Genomic DNA, 21,042 nt, shown 5'->3' with positions numbered 1-21,042 from the left:
ACAGGCAGATATGGAGGGAGGTTGGGGCGGGCCGGGCGCCTGGCAGAGTTTCTCCCGATTCCGCAGAGATTTCAGGGACTCTAGAGCCTCCCCCCGCATTTATGCGTCGTTCATAAAGAGACAAGATGCCTGGGGAAATATATTTTATGAGATAAAACGGGTGAAGGAAGGGGGAACAAAACTGCCAGGACGACAGCTTAAAGGCAACAGTCTTTATAAAAAGAGAAAAGCTTCTGCCAGTAACCACGTAGTAACATCTATGTGAACGTGTAGCTACTCAGAGCACGTAATCAAGGAGCACATTCTCGTTAGAAAACTGGGCAATTTCTACCTGAATTCACGCAGAGAGAAGACCACCTCCACTGTAAAACTGGAGAACAGCCGGGTTAGTAACTAGTCAGTAAATAAACCTTCACCAAAGCAGTGATACAGCATGTGCACATGGCGCTTGCAGGGATCCACGATCAAGTAGGCAAAAGTCTGTTCGTGGCTTTTGCTTGAAGGGTAACACAGGCCGTTTTCATCCTGAGAGGAAGTAGAAAAACCCTCAGTATTAGTGATAACATGGATACCCATGAGAGGACTCATAAAATCTGAATGACGTGTCATTTTGTTCCAACTGTAACAGTTTATGTCATGACAGAATAAATACACCGTAGTTTATTTAAGCCGCATTATGTCTCCATGGGGATCCTGACACTACAAAATACACAGTAGTTCTGTCTGAATGGTTCCAATAAACTTGAAGTAAATGTAATATTAATATAAAAAGTAAAATCAGACATGTAAGCATGTATTTGCACAATTAGAGCCTAAAATACATATGATTAAATATACAACGGTCCAATCATATTTTCTTTGAAACAGAAAATGATGGACTCTATATTAATACATGAAGCTGTTCTGTCAGTAATTCTTCTGCGCTTAACATTTGCTAATACGTCTGTTGTTTCAAATATTTGCACGTAAGAGCTCTTATGAACAACTTCTGTGTGCCAGCCCTCAGAAGGGGTTTGAAGGGAGTCTAGGCACCTAGCTCCAAAACCCTTGTTCTCAAAAGCCATGTTCGGCTGACACCCAGCACAAGAACTGGGCTCTTCAAATTAACATCCTGCGTCTCCCCATGTCAGTGAAAGCTTCGGCACCGACAGGGCAGCACAGCTCGACACACGCTTCAAATCCAGTAGAGATCCAGAATCTAGAGGGGGTGGTTTTGGAGGGTTGGGTTTTTTCTCATTCATTCAGTCAGGTCATTGATCATCTAAAAGATCAACAAATACATAGCTGACACATCCTTTATTTTAAAAGATGTAATGGTTTCCTCCTGCTCCCCAGCACCTTCATAAGAGATACAGAGATATAGGTTCTGTTCTGGTTTTTTGCCTGAGGGAAACTGATATATTGTCCATTTTCTTCAGGAAAATTTTAACCCCCTGCACTACAGACTATTCCTGATTAGAGGCATATCACACACGTTCTTTTTGTTGAAGCTGTCTTCTTTTGCGTAAAGTAATCCTTCTTTTTTTTTTTTTGGACCGAGGAAACGAGAAAACCGAACCTCTCTCAGTGGTTAAGGGAGTCCAGGCTCCAATTTCTGCTCCAAGGACCATTTATGAATTTTACCTAGCAGCTGTTACTGGCACCCCATTTCCTCTCCTGTTATTTCAAAGACGATGAACCCCCTAATATCTGTTTGGGTGTCTCTCTTTGTGGGATTATTCAAGACCATAAATCTTAAATTAAGATAAGCACCACCATAAGAGCATTGCTTAAGACAGGTAGAGATTTGATAATGTTTATTCACGGCATTTCCTGATGCTAGTCAAATGCCACAAGCTAAAAATAGCATTCTATTTTTAAGCAACGCAGAGTACAAGTTCTGTCACTCCCGTTTTACAAAGCCTAACTCCCCTCAGGTACTTTTTAGGTGCTTTTTGTGTCACACAACAGATTCTCCGTTGCAGTAAGGAGAGCAAGCTTTAAGGTTTTACAGCACTCAGCACCACAGTACCTTTGGAGTGTGATCAAAAAATAACCCAAGCTTAAGCACGAATCCAAAAACTGGCAGAGGACCCACATCAAGATGTGATTGCTAGTTAAACTTGCTTCCCATTGCTACCACAGATCCGACTCCTGAAGCCATTACGGAATCAACCGATGTCAGCTGAGGTTCTGAATGTTCAAGTGCAGTGCTAGCTCACTGAAAAAGTTGTTCAGCAACTCAAGAACAAAACCGAGTAAAGTTCTGGAGATGAGACGTTTTACAAAACTCCAGAATATACTAAACCTGATATCAGGAAAATAAGAAACATAATCTAATTAAATGAAAAGGGTTCTTAAATTTATTTTAATTAATAAAAGAGGTCATAAAGCCCCTAAAATATTTGAGCACAAAGACTCTGGGATTTACACTGACTTACTCTGGGTTTTAGAGGAGTAGGGTGCCAGTACATGAATTAAGAACCATACGAATTCCATCTGCAGTGCGGACTTTGGTTCAGGCATGAGGGGGTGTGATGGTTGATTTACTGATCCCGGAGTAAGATCATTTGGTGTTGTCTTTGTAGGAACATAGGTAATCGGCTGGTGATTTAGGACTATATACGCGTAACATAATGCATAGCACAATTCAGAAATAAAGATACTGCTGAACATCTCTTAAAGCTGCATAATGTAATCAACAACTATTTTTTTAATACTGTTTGAATGAGCTATTCATCACACTGATTTCCAACACTGCCGTCGTTCCGGTGTAGGTGAAGAAAGTTGTGAAACGCCAGTTAGTATCGAAATACCTCGGCTGTAACATTTTGTTATCTGCAAGTCCTGAAGCTCTCAAGAGTGTTTGGAGTTCAACAGAGTACTTGGTCACAAGATTTAAAACTATTTCTCTTGTGGTGCCCAGGTCTATCCAGTTTTGATGCTAAACATATCTACGGACATGTATAACTACACCTAACACCTTGAAATATGTACATCTCTAATAGTGAGCTTTTTTTAGATATTGTTTCCGAAACAAGGGCTTCTTAGCCACAGCTTAAAATCCAAATAAAAAGGATGTCAGGATGGTGTTACATAAAGTTCTTAACACCAGAATCTATTTGTACTTGTGCAAATATATTTATATTTATATAAGTATATTTATTTGTCCATTTAATCCAGCTTGCAAAACTGTGTGTTCTAGCTTCTCAGCTGCTTGCCAAGGCACTTTAACCAGCTTTTTTTTATTTATATCAGGCTAAGAGGGCACGTTTCAGATACAAACCCAGAAGACATGGCTTAAAAATTGTCAGCTCAAAACCGAGATTATAGTAACACTCTCTGCAGTTATCTACCAAATGCACCCAGAAACTAAATCTGCTGCAGAAATGTAGTTATCTCCTTGAGAGAAGCTTCTTCACAAGCACAAGACATTTGTGCTCCAGTACATGCCCTTCCTGTCAGTTCCAAGCAGGGTTTTGATCCACAGAGCCATCAACCAAGCTGGACATACCAGTTTAAACCATCCTCTATTCTGAGAGACAATGCTTCAGAACGTTTTTTAATGGAAATCAGGATTTTAGAATTCTCCTTCACCTCACCGATTTTCAGAATGTGCACTGAAGCCCAGCTCTCTCCCAAGCCTACAGGATGAGCAGCTTGCTCCCTATTTACTCAATTTCTTTTGCCTCTTTCTTGTTTTCAAAAAGTTGCTGAAGTTTGTCTTTTTCTAGTTTTTTTCTTTTTTAAAAAAATACTGATATTTAATGTATGGCAAAAACAGTTAGGGGAGCTTTTAAATACTGTGCATCAACACAGAAATCTGGAAAGTTCACACCTATACAGTTGATTCAGAGATGGGGAGAAAAGAGTAGTAACAGAAGAACATCAAGTTATCAGGGTTTGGGGGTTTTATTTTATTTTTATTACAGTCTGCAGCCTAGTAGAAATTTTGGTACACTCATAAAGTGCTTATTTGCAGAAAACTTTCAAAAGCCTTTTATGAATCATACATAGTACTTAAGAGATGATGACCCACAGATGAACAACTGGGCTATTGGCAGCCTACAGGGAAGTTTGTGCAGCCTGAAATGACATCAGCTCGTTCTCTGGAAAGTGGGTACATTATCTGACATTTAGTTATTACATATTCTGGTTACTCAAGAAGAATTTGGAGAGTTCATCCCACTGTAACAATTAAATGACAGATATGCTGGGTCTAGTAAACACACAGCCAGTTCTCAAACTTATCTTGATGGTAAATGTGTGATTTTGCAAGAGAAACAGATAGGAATGAGCCTTGACAAGGGAGGGGAAGAGGGGTTAGCAGTGCCCTCCCCACCCAGCCTTTCTGTACACTAAACTTCCACGGTCTTTACAGAAACAGATGCAATACAAGCTAGTCAGAAAGCTCCAGCAAATTTCTAAAAACAGAACTACACAAAATCAAGAATGAATCCTTAACCCTTTACTGCTCTCTCAGGCAGATCTAAAACCAGTTACTCAGACCTAAATATATGGTTTTTTTCGTGAATTAGCTTCCCAATGACTATTATGACTTCAAGTGTAATCCGGTAAACCTATTTTTAGTGAGCTACCAAATAAAACTTGAGTTGGTGGTTACTGATGAAGAAGTAAAGAGGATGAGAAAGCAGGATAAGATCAAGGATAGAATCCAAGAATAAAAAACTACAACTTTGGAAAAATAACCCTTGAAAGTGGAATATTATTCTTTCTTTGTGTGTCAATTCATTATTTTCATGTAATGTATGTTACTTTCAGTAAAATCCTGTACCAAAAAAATTATTACTACTTACATATGCAGACACTCTGAAGACTGTAGAAATAACGTGTATTTCTTTTGTTTCGGGATTCTTTTGAACACTGAAATACAGGGGAATAATACATACTTAGTAAGTACAGTACGCACTGATTATTAAAATCCTTCAGTTAATAAATACATTTTTAACATATGCACTGAGTTCTCGCTCAAATTTTATCAAGTTCAAATTAATGGTTAAAATTCAACTCATGACACATTGACCATTGTTAGATAACATAGATATTACGACATTTTACTGAAGACTATTGAATGTAACTAGTCATCTGAGTTGTTTTCACTGTTTGCAGCTACTAAATCACAGCAATATTACCCAAGCCTAGGCGACTTGAATATAAAGTTTGCATTTTGATAGCTATGAAAAGCTATTCAGCTAAATATTTTGAAAAAATGTTTTCACACATTCTTCGAGAAAAAAAACTTTGCAAAGTGAACTGCATCATAATACAGACTACAAGAAGCAGCTGAGGTACTGGTGAAGAAATGCAGACTTGATTGATTAATCTATAACTATAGTTTAGGTTAATTTTCTTCCTTTGGCATGTTGTACATACAGAGAGCTATGCAACTTAGGATGGTATTAGTTCTGAATTTTGGTATTTCTAGACAGTGTTTGTTGTGAAGACTGCCATTCCTATCATCACAGTTACTAATACCACTAAGATACTATTGCAAAGCATCCAGGCATCTCAACAAGTTTCAAATTAAAGTATTTTTAAATGTGGCATTTTTCCTCAAGCCTCCTTTAAGCGGTACTCACATTTTTTCATACATTACATCATGTAACTTCTATTCATTTATCTAATTTCACAAATTCCTATTTACATTAACTCACTGTGGAGCAGTTAGGCCTTATAAATTCCATACTTAGACAATTCCAAGAAGTGCATAGCCGAAAGCCTGCCTTGTCACAAATAGGTTCAATTCCCAGGAAAGTTCCCAATATAGGCAGGTTGCCAGAGGATGCGTGTCAGACACAGCCAGTTGTACACACTGCACCAGCTCCAAGCTGTCTGTGACAGCAGCCCCCTATTACCACTGCTTTCACAAAGCTGCTCTTTAGGAGAACAAACAAATCAACCAAACATCATCTTTGCTGATTCAGTCTCTCCAGACAGTGTAAGAAATTGACCCTCCGATTAACTGACTTAATCTGTAGTGACACAGTCATGTATGAATTAAGCCTGTACTGTGAAGCTGATCTTTTCTGTGGTGAGTCAGTAATGACGCTTTCGGACAATTTTTTGTTGCAACTGGCATGTTGATATACTCAATAGTGGATTAAGATGGCATTGCTGAACTGGTACTGTCCCCAGCTGTCTGCCTTCCCAGCAGGGACAGCTCAACTGGTTGATGACTCAGCTTCTGAACCACCGCAGTTTACAGACCGGCACATTAAGGCAAACTAACACGGATGTCGGTTTTTGCTAACATACCGGCTGGAAGCTGCAGCAGTTCAGGAACTGCTTAACCATCTCTGCTCAAAGAGTGATAACTTTTGGCAGAAGGTGTAGAGGGTGAGTGGCCTTAGCGCTTTCTAACATAGAGCACCACCCCCAAAAGCTACAGTTGTGTATTTAAGTTACTCTGGCTTCATATTCTTCTGTCTGAAAACGATGCTTTCAACTTCTGGTTTCTTAAATTTTATGTTCTATATCTAGGACACCAAAGGAAGGGATAAAAGAGAATAAGTCTTCCTATTTATTCCATTGCCTTGAGAAATTTACCCCTTGTGTTCAGCTTCCTGTAAAAAAATTTTCAATCTCAGTGTTTATTTCTAGTACTTAGGTTATTATTTAAGGCAAAATAATCTATCAGCCAAAATCAGAGGAGGTTCTTCCCTTGCTGACTTGAAAGAAACCAGGAGATTGATTTTGCCAAGCTTGTTTGCTCTATTTCTTTTTTTTTCCCTAAAAAATTTCAGAAAAAAACTACCTTGTCTTCTTGAAGAGGACAATATTACCTTAAAATAGTCGTAATAGTCCTGTCCTTTCAAAATGTTAACTTCTAAACTATTCACTGAATATAGTAGCTCCTTATCATTTCAATGTGCATCTGTGCTCTTTTTATGAAGAGCAAACTTCCACATCATCTCTCAATGCACTTTGGGCTCTATTTATATCCCAGCCTTCCTGGAGATATTGTATTAGGCTTTCCAAACGTTAAAAGGACAACTCAACGCTCTCACATCGATTTATTTACCATGGAGGAAAGGGCACGGAGGTTGCACAGAAGGAAGGAGAAGAGACCGACAACTACAAGATACTTTAGCAGCTGTCGCCATGGAAAGACATAGTCAGAAAAATCGGGGATTAAGTACAGAAGACAAGATTTAACAACTAAGGTTCATAGATTATATTTTAATCAACAAGTTTTCTGTCATGTAAATGTATTCCTTAACCAAACCAAAAATACTGTAACAATGGTTTTGAAATTATTTGGATTACATAGGATATGACACAACTAAAATTTTGGCTGGATTCAACTAGTCACAAACTAATTGCTGCTGGATTAGTAACAGACAAGTTGTATGTTAATTCATTGGGAAGTAATTATTACTCTTTTTACAAAGGAGAAATTCTCTGCCACTTAATACTTGTATTTGGAAGTCCCTAGCTGTGCTCGTAAAATATCTAGAGCAGTTCATTTCAAAAGATTATGGTATTCCCTCATAATAAAGCAATATACATGGAGATGATTTAACAAAATGAAATCAAGTGTCAAACCATCTGACACTATATTGAACACTAGTGCCTTGGAGTTAAACCTCAGGAAAGGCCAGAAGAAAGGCTGTAAGAAAGAGAAGAGAAGAAAAAGCTCCTAAGAGCTCTGCCACTCCTGGCACTAAAGAGACTTTTGTGGAACTCTTCATGCCAAGGCTCTTTTCCATAAAAAAAACCCAGCTGTTTCAGGGCCAAACAGTGGTGGGTTTATACCTCTGCAAGTATATCGTGGTTAGACTAAGCTCATCCATGCGGGATAATCTTTCAATGCACATAAACTAGCAGCTAATAATGACTGTACCATCCATTATCCACGTACCAAGCCTTCTGAGCCCTCAAGACATAAAATTAAAGCTTAAGATGAGGACAGTTTTTGTCATTCTTTTAATACCACAAAGTTCTTAATACTGTTTTACAAAGAGTAGAAAGTATCCAATCCAAGATGACTGCAATCCAAGATGACTGCAATCCAAGATGAAAAGAAATCAAGTGCAAGATAGCAGTCTAGAAATGAAGAATTTAAAGAATAGTTGGTATTCAGCAAGAATTTGAAGGTAAACTGTTTGGCAAACAGAATCACTACTCTGATTAGCAATTGCTTACTAAAAAGAAGAAGCCATAAGAAAGTAATTTTTCATTGCTTTATTTTCTGTTGTAATTTGTGCAAAAATTGAGTAAGTAACAGTGTGCAGCATGGACTAGAAATCAGAAATTAAGTCGAGATTCTGTCATGAGTGTCCCTCTTCAGAGCTGCACTGGTTATCCTTCCACTGGCTTCTTTCTTTAAGGCGGTGGTAACAAAACAGCAACATAATTTTGGATAAACTGGGCCAGGGGAAAATGAGACAAAGCAGGAGACAACACCATGATTGTGGAGGGGGAGTGAAAGTCTGAAATGTCATGACCAAAAGCTTTTCTCGTGGGACTGATGGGGAACTTAATATCAAGGGAGGAAGATAAAAAATTTAGTTAAATACTGAGATTCTTTCTCAACTGCTAGTCGGTGTTAATGCCAGCTCCATTGGCAGTGAGGAACATTTGTAAGCACAGAAATGGAGATCTCTACATGGTAGATAAACAGTGAAGATCAGTTATGTATCATGAACTGAGTAGATGTACTTCAAAACTTCGGAGGACAGAAAGCAAGCTGCCAACTGGGAAAAAATAAACGTAATTACGCTTAAACTCCAAAAACCAGAGGAATGAATCTTGAAAGGTTTTCTCCTGATATTGTACAAAGGACAGAAGTAGCACACAAAAGAAAAATCGCAGAAATATATAAAGGGCCAATAGGGAGGAGGTTGAGGGTATAGAAAAAGATGTATGCAATTGTGTGGAAGATTGTGTCAGATGCACTTTTTTTTTTAAGTACCAAGAACTACTTGACATCCTTATCAAATTTTACAGCAGGAGAAGGAAAAAGAAGGGGAAAAAGCTTTAAGGAGATAGGAAGGTAAAGAAAAGGAGTAGCTTATAACAAAACCCGAACATGATTAGGAGAAAACAACGGCAAAGGGAAGCAATCAAGTGAAGGAACTGATTGGATCTGTGCTTTGTCCTGGGTTAATTCAACAACACAAGTGCAGAAACAGCTGTAGTCAATGCAGAGTCGGCTAAGGCCAAGGATTAGAGTAATAAACAGCTTGTTTCAAGTGCAGAGTGATCAATTTAAAAGAAAAAGGAGGGCAGAGCTGCAGCACTGATGGATCCTTTTATGTCCTATTTTGTATTTCTGAAGAACCTGAATGATTTCCATCTACACACAATGTGAAAATATCAAAACTAATCACCCGATAAGAAAGCTCTGGTGACTAATCATAGTATACAAATTAATACATGCAGCAATCTAAGCTCACTTTTTCTAAATAATCCCCGTGGAATATTGGTAATGCTCAGTTTCTCTGTTTCAGTGGTTTCTCTGAAAGTACCACCTGTTCTACTGCTACTTTAATAATTTATTTTAGATGACCCTGGCAAACAGCATGTGACTAAATCAACTTGCCCCCTGAGAAGTATTGACCATTAGAAAATCTGAAAGCTGCTTAGAAGTTATTAAAGATTTGTAAACCCCTTTAGTTAAGTATTACAAAAAGTTCCAAATCCCAGCCAAATATTTTAAATACTTTGTTGGGATACAGCAACTTATACACAAGTGCTACAGAAGTAAAGAAATATTTGGGTGATTAAGACTCACTGGGTGTCACTTCATGATTAATACATCTTACGTTATTATTTTCCTAACATGCTTGTGGTATAACCTTAAAATAGGAGATGAAATAACCATTGGTCAACATGCCACTTCAAACAGGGCTGAGAAGGAGAAAAAATAGCAGTTCCTACTTTAAGCAGTTTGAAGTCTCTGCGGTGTACATTGGTGGCGCATTACTTAGCGTCCACACTATTCGTTTTTCTAGTAGCTCTCATTTCAGAGGTGTGCAATTGTTTTCCATTATTCAGGGTACTATTGTTCTTTATATTATCCCACAGATACTCATGATGAGTGACAAAGTACAATATAATACAAAATTTTAGTAATATCACTGATGATCTTCATATTCCCATTAGGAACGAGTCTTGCATGAGCAGTAACTACATTCCATTTCCCACAAACCAGGAAACAGGAAATTTTGTCAGTTGGAGAAGTCAGCATATGTATATATCAAATCAGGGCAAAAAATTTCTTTTTTTTTTTTTTTTTTTGAATTTGAACCTCTGATCAATCCCCTCTAATCTCAAGGAAAAAATACATAAAATTAAAAAAATTCCATATGCCCAAAAAATGTATTACGTTAGTCCACTGTGTCATGTTAGCAGCCAGATTCTGTCACCCTTAGCTTTATGCTGTGAGAAGTGTATTTGTGGAATTAAGAATGCCAAAATCCAACTGTATTTAAAAAAAAAAAAAAACCTGCTGGAATCAAATATATACAAAAGTAAAAAATTCAATTGAAATATTTCAGTTTTTAAATCCCAAGCCAAAAGCAGCTTGAAAGTAGTCCAAGACTATACAACCAAGACTTAATTGTTCATATTTTATCAATGACAGTGGGAACACAATCTGGTTCCAGTGCCATGCCATGTTTTCAGTAGACGATTACAGAAACAAAAATCTTTAAAGTGGGAGAGAATTATAAAACATCGATGTCCATATTTGTAATATAAAAAAAAGTTTTTATGTGGGACAGATGCCATTCAAATTGTATATATTTTGCCATTGAACTCCTACCATTGTTACACAGTATTTTGATAGTTGAGATAAATAAGCTTGCAGGTCGATTAATTAACAGTGCCATTTGTGAAGCAGTAGTGCACAACAAATTTACACGAATCAAGACAAAGTGTGCATGGCACGTGCGCGCACACACACACACTTGTATAAAACACTTACCTCACTAAGTCTTTATATAAAGCCTTTGTAGTTTCTAAGTATGGGCCAACTACATCTTCAAACTGGCAAAGGGTTCCTCCAATGCAAAGATGCTTAAAAAGACAGAAGAGAAATTCCTTGCGATCTAATTGACTGAACAAGTCATAATGGTCTGAATCTTCCAGAAGCAAGACCTTGTGGAACAAGAAAGTAACAAAGAAGTCAAACAGATGAAAATGTCTTTTTTAAGTTTATAAACAATAAATAAAACACTTTTCTGTAGGTAACACAGCGTTTATTTCCATATAAAACACATATACTAGGAATGGAAACAAGTAAGTACTTCGCTCTCAATTCTTCTTTCAATGACGTGATTAGTTCAAAGTTTATAGATACAATATAAAGCAGAATCACTGTCAGACTTGTGCCCACAAGACACAGATGAGGGAAGGCTTTTCAAGACTCTTGTTATTCACTGGTTATTTGCTCACCTTGCTAATGAAGCAGTCAATAATCTGAGAATCATCTAGCTGTATTTGGTATGTCAACCACTGCCAGTTAGTTTGCCATTGGTAACTCTGCCTACTCTTGCTTTTTTACCTAACATTTGTAAAGGAATCCCAAGGATCTTCCAGAGGTCACTCACACGGACTTAACTCTGTACTGCAGACTCTAGTGAGTCTTTATCTGCAGCCTGGATTAACCAGACGTGCTATCCAGCTGTCTCCATGCATCTGACCTGCCTTTTGCTGCAATATCATGTGAACCCAGAGGACTTGCTAGATTAGTTCCAATACTGCACACCGTGAGAGCGGACAGGAATTGTAACTCAGTATGGCTAGAAGACGTTTGAGTCACATCAGCCAAACTGCGTATGACAGCCCAGGCAAACTGGTCAAAACCAGACAGGAGTTTAATGTTCTTTGTCCCTCTTCATAACATCATTACACAACCTGAGAAAAAGGCGTCAGGGCAGCAACTGTTGTTGATGGCCACCTCATACATATTCCAAAGACCTTCTGGATTGAAGCAAGAGAAAAAGTGGCAGGTAGGAAAGAAACTCGGGAGTTTTGCAGCTAAGGGCCAGCCACCCTCTGACGCCAGGAAATAGACAGTTTGCTGCCCCCTACAGCCTACCTTTCTGGGGCACAGACTAACTTAATCTGAAATTTTGACATGGTTCCTGGAAGATTTTGACGGTTAATTCCTTCTGCCATTTTAAGACTTGTGGGTAGGAATCACGTTCATTTCAAATAAATGTGATTCCTTCAACTTCCAAACGCAGGCACACGCATCCCTTCCAAGGGAAGGAAAATGGAAAGAGACTGAAACTCCAGTGATTTCCTGTTTTAAATGTTGCCTCTGACTTTCCTACATCTGATGTACTCAATTTTCAGAAAACATTTCACTTGTACCCAACTGATAGCATTTTGAACTGCTACGCTACAAACCGCATCTGAAATTCAAACATGAATTTGAGTTCTCTCCTTTTCCCAGAACTTCACAAGACAGACCAGTATTTCAGGCCACATCCTGTAACCAGTGTCGCTGGTTCAAATACATTGCCTTCAAAGGATTTGCCAAGTGCAAATGAGCGCAACTCTATAATTATTAAGTACTTAATGTTGATTATATATACAAGGAAGAGCAAAATCCAGTTCTCCCACACTGTGCTTTCCTAATGCTAAACAAACATCAGTTAAAAAATGGTTTCAGCTTATAAGTGAAAAGAAACACAGTGAAGACACACATTGATTAAGAAGGTGCCACAGGTACAGAGATTATTTTTCAGAATAATCTGCTCTCTGACACCTCCACTGGAGTATAACAAACAGCTTCTACCTTGCAGGCCTGTTCAGCAGTTTTATTTAGTCCTTTTCCAGTGTTACACTGAAAAATAATTCCCCTTTTCATAGTTTCCTCTGCTGTGTTTCAACGAAAATACATGAAGATGACTTTCCTTAAATGCCTTCCCATATGATGGGGTCAGCATGTCTGACCAGGAATGCTTCGGGATGTAGCTATTGAGTACATTCAACGTCACCAGCTACCTGGAAGGCTGGGTGAACCTACCACTCTGGGTACCACAGGACTTTTCCATTGGCACCACTTGTTTTCCCCTCCCAGGCACAAGAGTAGCTGCATTCCCCCACCCCCAACACACACCCACTGCTTGAGACTAGGTTAGGTAGAAGTAGGTTTTACCTTTTTCTCCCATCTAAGAAGGAAAGAGGGCCCACCTGGAAAGCAGCCATCGCTTTCCCACATTTAGGCACTGTGGTGCCTTAGTCTTCTCTACCACATGGCTCTCGATGCCCATTTTACCGTGGAAAGGATGTATTGCCAGGAAAAAAAAAACCTCAAAAATATGTCCTTACAATACCTGCTAGAGCATGAAAAATTGTAAGAAATTATTCATTGCTATACTGACCTTCCTTAATTCATCAGAGATGAGAATGTCATCGTAATAGTCATCATAACATTTCACAATATCTCCAGTTTCTCTAACAACACCTTCAGAGTACAGCCGATCAAAAAATGACATGGAAATCTGTGTACAGGGAACCACAGTAGCTTCAATTTTTGTCACTTTGGAACCTGGAATATATGGGAAGGCTTCAATCCAAGTCTTTTGCAATAATTAAAATAGGAGAATTTTCATGGACTAGTAATGGGTTTACAGTAATTCGTAATTTGAAAGTGTGGAAATGACCAGCTTCTCTAAAACGGTGTGTGTGGCACATTCTTTAATAAAACATACACAAATATGACTCCATCACGCAATCCCTCAAAAAAACAAAGCAAGCTAGGAGAAACAAAGGTAAAGAAGACACTGAATTCACCTGAACGTGCCTTCCCCAAAGGCTCATGAGTCTGCTCCCCCTGTTGGTAATACTATTGATTGAAACAAGTCATAGCTGACACACCGTGTGAACCCAACGTCACATCAGATTACGCCCTTCGAAAACCAAATTCGACAGTTTAAGCCTAAAGAATCCAAGGACGAATACCAAATTTGGTGTGATGAAGTACAAAAGATGACAGCTGCTAACAGCACCCCACGAAGTAAAAACCAAAACGAGCCCAGCCCTAACAAATTTTTGGTCTGTTAACTATTAGATTTGAACTTTTTGAAGTTATAAGCTCTACTAACGAGCTATTTCAGAAGGCAAAAAAGGTAATATTAGCACTTCCTCTATACAACTGGAATATTATCTCTGTAATCATTAAGTGCAGAGTACATTCTCCTATAATTTTTCTGTGCTTGCAAGTCATTCATTTGATATGACCTACAGCATTTCCTTAATGAAGTAGCAGTCCATAAATGCATGTTCCTTCTTATACAGTGTTACACCTACAAATCTGTACGGGTGGTGTTGGATAACTTACGGCATCTCAAATAGCATTAGACTTCATGTTTGGACTCAATCCAGTTCCATCTGCTCCCTATGGTCCAAGTGTTCAGACCAAGCGTTAGAACATATTCTCTAGTCACCTCCAAGTCTCCTGAAACACCCTTCCAAGTGCTTCAGAACAGGGAGGAGGAGGAGTGCACGAGTAAGCATGCAACACAAGGGCAATGCGTCTCGGCAGAGATGATATTCCCAGCTCTCCATGAGTTTATCCTTATCTTTTCTCCTCTGTAGGTTCCCTTCATGGGAGACTGGACAACAGCATCACAGTATCAAAAGTCTTTTGACCTTTACAATTAAGTGGTGTCCTGACAAACTGACCTAAAGGATCACTAAAGATGAGTATTTAGGAAATGTCCAAATTTCACTCTAGATGTCACTATTTCAGGAACAGAAACATGCCAGAAAGGGATGTATGAACCATAATGCAAGAACACTTATCATTTCATTCTGATCCTCATCTTTGCAAGCATAGCGTAACCTAAAATTTCTCTTCCCCCATACGTCCTCTTCCTCTCATACGTTATTACAGGGAGATAATTTATTCACAGATTAAGTAGACTGGCACGCTGGTATCTAAACCCAGATAAACTGACTACCTGCCTGATCGACACGAAGAAAAAAATTAAAGAGAAGTTACAAGTTGATGGCTTAAAAATGTGTCTAAGCTAAAAATACTGCCATGAAATTTTACAAAATTTTATTGGGTCAATGTGATGTAAAGAAAAATCAGCTACAGAGAAAAGCTTGGCATCTAATTGCTTCCCATCTACAGATACGGTTATGAAAAAGGGTACCTTTTAGAAATGAGAAGAGGTTTAGGACATTCCCCTACCTGTACATACAGTGACTATAAAAAAATAATCTAATTATGTAACCAAAATCACAAGTCAGCAGAAAACATGATTTATACCCTCTCAACTTAAGAAAAAAACCAAACTTTAAAAAAAAAATTATTTATGCTTCCTTCTACCCCCTCACCACCAGACTCCTCTAACTTCTAATTCTCCAGCTTCCTTTCACAGGGTTAGAATTTTTTTTATAAGAGATTTCATAAGAGCTAAATCATCCTTTAACATAGAAATTAATTTGTAGAGAACTATGAATCAAAACTGAGTCAGGACTAACAAAAAGTGGACTAATAAAAAGTTGAAAGACTTAAGAAAAAAGAAACATCTTATATTTTCACAGTTATCAAGCTCAAAGTAAAAAAATCTGAGCTATTTATAGGCCCTAAAATTGTTAGGATTTTATTGGGAGAGGGGGAGAAAAGAAGACACACTTCTGCTCTGAAAACAAGGCTTTATGAAAACTTTCGTCAGAAAAAAAAACAAATTAGGAGCTTTATAATCTATTCAGTAGCTCGGAAAACTAAACTGTGTATGGAAAAGTTTAAATATACTGGAAGCTCCTATCCTCCATTTGAAACTGGAGATTCCGAATTTCCTGGAAAACAGTGACCAGTTTTACTAACGCTATAGAAGTGAGCAACAAAAGAGGAGGAACTTGACAACTTTGCAAGTGGAAAAGAAAGAGCTGAGAAGCACTGAGGCAGATTAAGCTTCTTATAACAGCTGGCTCTGGAATACACATAAAGTGCTGCCAATACACTTTTAAATGAACACGTTGCATATCTCGTGTGGGGCAGATAAACCCCAGGTTAGGCATATGTAGAATTCCTCCGAAGTTTAAGAAAGGTGTTTACCTCAGAGAAACATCTCGCAACTTACTATTTACAAAACAGTTTATGGAGAACACACATAATGCAAGTTCAGTGCTCTGTACTAAAAAGATGGTGTTTCAGAGGTAAAAGGTGCAGGTTGATGATTTACAGGTTCAAATGACATCTAAATTTTTTGCAAATAATAACCTATACCAGTAGAAAAAAAAAATTGCTGATTGAAGATTACCTTCCAGATTTTATAACCCCATTCCAAAGACTGCAACTGTTAGATCTTCAAGCACATAGAGCAACTCAAGAATCCTTCTTAGGCAAATACTTAATTTTTATTTACACAAAAAGACAGTAACCCTACCCCTTTGAAGATAACTCTTCAAGTGTTAATTGAGCTTAAGCAGACACAGTGCTGCCTCCCCAAGACTGCTGACAGGTGCAAGGTCAGTAATGCGTCCAAGGAAAAACTATTTAGTTTCCATTGCAGCTATTTAAAAATACAAGACTCAAGATGTGAGTTGCTATGCATCAATTTTGTTCCTTCTGCTGCTTTTATTTTAGAAATAGGAGAGCAACAGAGGAAGGGGGGAACTTAAAGCACTTGACAGAATTATCAGGTACTGTGCCTCGCAGCGGGGAAGAGGGGAAAAAATATCCCTACTACAACAGGCAAAAAAGCGTGGTGTGAGTATCTGTGTGATCACATGATGCAGACTAGAGAATATCCTCGTGTATTGTTTACCTAAAATGTTATATATCAAGTAATGTTAAAGCTAGAGTCCTTCAGACAATGTGCTATCGTGGGATTCTACCAGGAATCCCAACACATGGGGGAGCTGGGAAGAGAGGTACTGTTGCATTCCTTGGGGACCCTATCTTTTATGCCACCTTTTGATCTAATAGATGGAGACTGATAATAGCAAAGCGAGGATGAAAAGCAGTCAAGAGAAATAAAAAATTAGATTAGATATGGTAAAATAAAAGTAATAAAGAACTTTCAGAAGCAGATTTTAGGAAAAGGAGATAGACAAGTAACAGAGCAGAGGTAGGGATAAATGTGAAAGTGAAACGACACCCGCTTTATTAAAGAAAAATAAATTCTTAGTGAGAAGGTAAAAGGGGATCACTGCCTGGAAAAAGACAAAACTATTATGAAATTGTAAGACTATATTGATGTTTTATATATTTGTGACATCTTTCTGTGGGTACATAAATACTTTCTCCCCAAACTCATGGTGGGAAGAAGGGAGGTTTCTAAGAATCTATCTAAACTTCTCTTATACTGTGCATCAAAACATCTCCCCCTGCAGAAGAAAAAGCCCTTAACATTTTTGTTTGCAAGAGAATAAATACCCAGATTACGTAATTTTCTTCAGATATTCTAAAAAGCAAAATAAGCCCATTTCCAGTATTTTCTTTCAAGAACAGGAAATTGGTTTTAAAAGAGTAAGATTATTTTTTACCTCCTCCCACTCAAAGCTAATTCTTACTATATTTTCGAAAAATGCACATGCAGACTAAGTAAAGAAAAATGTGCCAACATTCCTCACCAAAAATAGGCAAAGAATGGGAAGATGAAATTTTAAGAGCAAATGGGGTATACCAGCTGTTCAGGATTTAGAAAAGGAACCCTTTCAGTCCTCAGAACAAAATGCATTACTTCTGTGCTGAGGAAGATTGAGGAGAATCGGGAGATAAAGTGGGATACTTGGTGAGTGACCTCCACTCTTAACACGAGATATGTAACCTAGTGACCTTCACTACACGGGCTGGCAAGTCATAGGCTAGACAGATAGCCTAAAAAAATTCTTGCCTAAAGCAGGAAAAGGTTTACCCACAGTTTGAAACATACTTGCTTTCTGCTTGCCGGGGTGGAAAAAGAGGTACCTGAAGGGGGAACTTGAGATATTTTCTGCATCTTATATAGTTCAATTGTTTTAACAGCCAGATACAGTGTTTGGAAAATGGATTTTGCTGACAAAAAGGTGGCAATGTCTAGTGTTATTCTATATAGTGGGGAAAACCTATGACAATTCCAGAGAGCTGAAATGGAAATGTTAGAAAATTCCCAAAGCTCCATTAAATACTTACACACAGTAAAGTATCTGCAGACAAATCAAAGACCCACTACCCACCCCCTTTTAAAATATTCCCATTAAGAAAAACATTTCAGCAATCAATATCAGAGTTCACATTACGCATAAAATCCCATTACATTATCACATGCAATTTCTATGAAATTTTGGGTGTCATTTACATAATCAAAAATACAATTTCAAGGTAGTGCCATAAAATCACATGCTACTTGGTTTTGGTCTTTCTCCTTTAGTATCTTATCTCCACCTACAGACATGATCAAGTGTTATAAGCAGTTAATGATACGGCAACAAACTGCAAGTCACCCTTATGTCACGATTGCAACTAAAGCGATCTATCAGCCGGCTCGCTTTCTGCACCGCGATCACTTCTGCTGTGAGGACAGCGTATTTAGCTCTGTCAACTTTAATTTGTACCAGGGCAATAATCTCAGGTCTGTCCTAAATAAGGTGGTTGCATCTATAGAATTCCATAATTATTGCAGACCATTATGTATATCGCTTACACATGATCAGGACAACTGGATGTCACAGACCATTGAAAAACACTTCTGGTAGCTCAGACCATGGATCAAAGCAGGGGTCAAGGAAAAAAAAGGTGTAAAACATGGCAATTTATTAACAAACTAGGTAAGAATCTTTTCTTCTTATTCAGTAAAAGAAATAATTCTTTAAGATATTTCAACGAGGTGAAGACACGCATATATTAACTGTCATTATTACAAAATGATAAGTTAGAGGGAAATAGTAACAACACACACTTAAATTGAAGATTAATTTAAGATTAATTTATTCTAGATTTACCCAATGTAGTCCATTGTCCTGAAGCTGAGAACACCTTTAAACTGGAGTTCACATTTTGGTCATTAAAAAATGCCTATAATATTCAAATAAGAGAGCACAAGTTAATGAAATGAAACATAGAATCACCATTTCTAGTTTCTTGGATACTGTCAAAGAAAATGATAAGGGTCCAATTAGTAAGTAGATTCTGTATGATCTTCCAGTTTGGATACCAGATATCACACCACCAAAGACATGGTGTTGCAACTTTGTGTGGCCAGTGTGTTTTCAATATTTGAGACATCTTCATGCACATACTTATATATGCAGTACTAAGGTTTTACAGTAAAGTACTTTTAGTCCAGGAACACACAAAAAGGTTGTATGAAATCCTTGGAGGTACAGAAAACAGAAAAAGATGAAACAATTCTACCTCTGCATACAATGTTGTTGAAGTAAACAACTAAATGCTACGTATGAGGGTAAAATTTACATTTTGTAAATAAATTTGAAGCTTGGAGAAGCGTAAAGACACAGAAAAGTTATCAAACAGATACAGAAGAAATCCATAAGTTACTGAAAGGATGGAGAAGATGTTCCGCAGTAAGATCTGAACTCTTCAATCTTACTGATTTATCAGTTGAAAAAAGGAGACCTGCATAGTAATGTTGGTAGCTGACAAGTTCAAATTATTGATAAGCCAATTAAGAAACCCCAAATTTGTGTATACACATACAAACAGGGTGAATAATCACTGAAGAATCTGCTAAGAAAAGGATGGATTTTTAAGCTTCTGCATCATCCAATCTCTTTACCACCTCTCCGGGATGAGAGATCAGACTTTATAATTTCAGGGTCCCTTTGTTCTCAATTAATTCACAGCTACTCAGAGTGTATCGTTTCACAGTGATACGTTTACATTTTTAATTCAAAAGAGACAAGCATTGAGAAGGTAAACGAGTATTTTGTAAACTTCAATCATTTGAAATGTTGATCAGAGGGAGATGAAATATCGGTGTATTTCTGTGTGAATTTCTTTAAAACACAAAGAGGCTGAATTCTTTACCCAGGATAACAATATAAAATAGACATACAACAAATCACAGAATTGTTTTTAAAACAACAAATGTGAAAACGACACTGCTTTAAAAACCACAGATCATTGGGGTTTTTTCTGTCTGCAAATAGATGAACACATTTGAGTTGGCAGACCACAAAAGTGGACACGAAATTAGCGAAAGACTTCACTCTCAAAAACTTGAAGAGACCAAAATTCCAGTACAAAGCAATGGTATCCAATAAATTTTAAAATCCTGTATTCTCAGACATATGGTGCATATGCACGTCTAATTGCACTGTGTATTTAGTGTGACAAAGCAGTAACAGCCAGGAGCAAGGGTACCAAGTGCATGTACACCCCTCCTGGGCGGACTTTCCAACACCAGAGGCAGTGGCCAAGATCAGCAACCACTTCAGATTCCCAAGAATGGGAATCTTGAATGACTAAACTGTTCCCTCTTAAAACAGAGACACGTTAGTACAGACTAAAATATTTTTACTGGATGATACAGTTAACCCACAAAGTAAGACGAGCACCACACCTAAATCACCCAGGGGACTGCGAGCAGGCGAATAGCATCAACTGAAGTCAAACTTCAAAGTTTGACAAAAGCCAACTGAAAGTATAATGGACTTAGAACTACCGTAACAAATTCATCCTTTTGGTAGGGCTTAAACTGCTGGTCAAAACTGAATGCCTGTGCTGTGATCCTGCCTTGCATGGACCTGAAATGGAAAAATGAGATGAAATCTTCTGCAGACACACTATATACTTATACACTCTGCCCCAGTGCGTTACATCAAGTCCTATTCTGACCAGTAATTATACTTTTCTCCTTTTTTTTTCATTCTCACTTATAACCGCCCCCTACCCCTCCTGGAAGGGGCTGAGGAAGCACAACCGCTGCTCGCAGCCTCAGCGCAACGGTGGAAAGCTGGAATGGCCCGTGGCTAGCTGTGGAAGACGAGGCTAAACGACCTGCTCCGCAGAACGGGCTTTTACGTGCCTGAAAAATACCGAAGAGACTGCCAGTTAAATGGGGGTGTGTGTGGAAGGCACGGACCCCCCGCCAGCCGGGCGCGGTGACGACCCCATCCCTCAGCACC

General features: G+C 38.2%; 1 protein-coding gene across 1 annotated transcript; it reads right to left on the bottom strand.

Annotated features, from left to right (window-relative positions):
* Positions 1 to 129: 129 nt before the first annotated feature.
* LOC104488676 (chromosome unknown open reading frame, human C11orf70) lies at positions 130 to 20,663 on the bottom strand. The gene is made up of 6 exons (XM_010131806.1): positions 20,580 to 20,663; positions 18,898 to 18,970; positions 13,341 to 13,507; positions 10,931 to 11,103; positions 4,797 to 4,863; positions 130 to 525 (listed from the first exon to the last, which is right to left on the bottom strand). The coding sequence occupies exons 1-6, from the start codon at positions 20,655 to 20,657 to the stop codon at positions 394 to 396; spliced, it is 690 nt and encodes a 229-aa protein (XP_010130108.1). The 5' UTR covers positions 20,658 to 20,663; the 3' UTR covers positions 130 to 393.
* Positions 20,664 to 21,042: the final 379 nt, after the last annotated feature.

The sequence above is a fragment of the Buceros rhinoceros genome, unplaced genomic scaffold (genome assembly GCF_000710305.1).
Source record: "Buceros rhinoceros silvestris isolate BGI_N320 unplaced genomic scaffold, ASM71030v1 scaffold46722, whole genome shotgun sequence".
Taxonomy (NCBI): Eukaryota; Metazoa; Chordata; class Aves; order Bucerotiformes; family Bucerotidae; genus Buceros; species Buceros rhinoceros.
This window is presented reverse-complemented; position numbering and strand designations above follow the sequence as displayed.

Coding starts and splice junctions, on each gene's coding strand:
- LOC104488676 (XM_010131806.1), bottom strand. CDS start 20,657: ATGCAAGGCAGGATCACAGCACAGGCATTCAGTTTTGACCAGCAGTTT. Junction 4,864..10,930: donor TTATATAAAGACTTAGTGAG/GTAAGTGTTTTA, acceptor CCTGTATTTCAG/TGTTCAAAAGAATCCCGAAA. Junction 526..4,796: donor TCTTCAGAGTGTCTGCATAT/GTAAGTAGTAAT, acceptor ACTTCCTCTCAG/GATGAAAACGGCCTGTGTTA.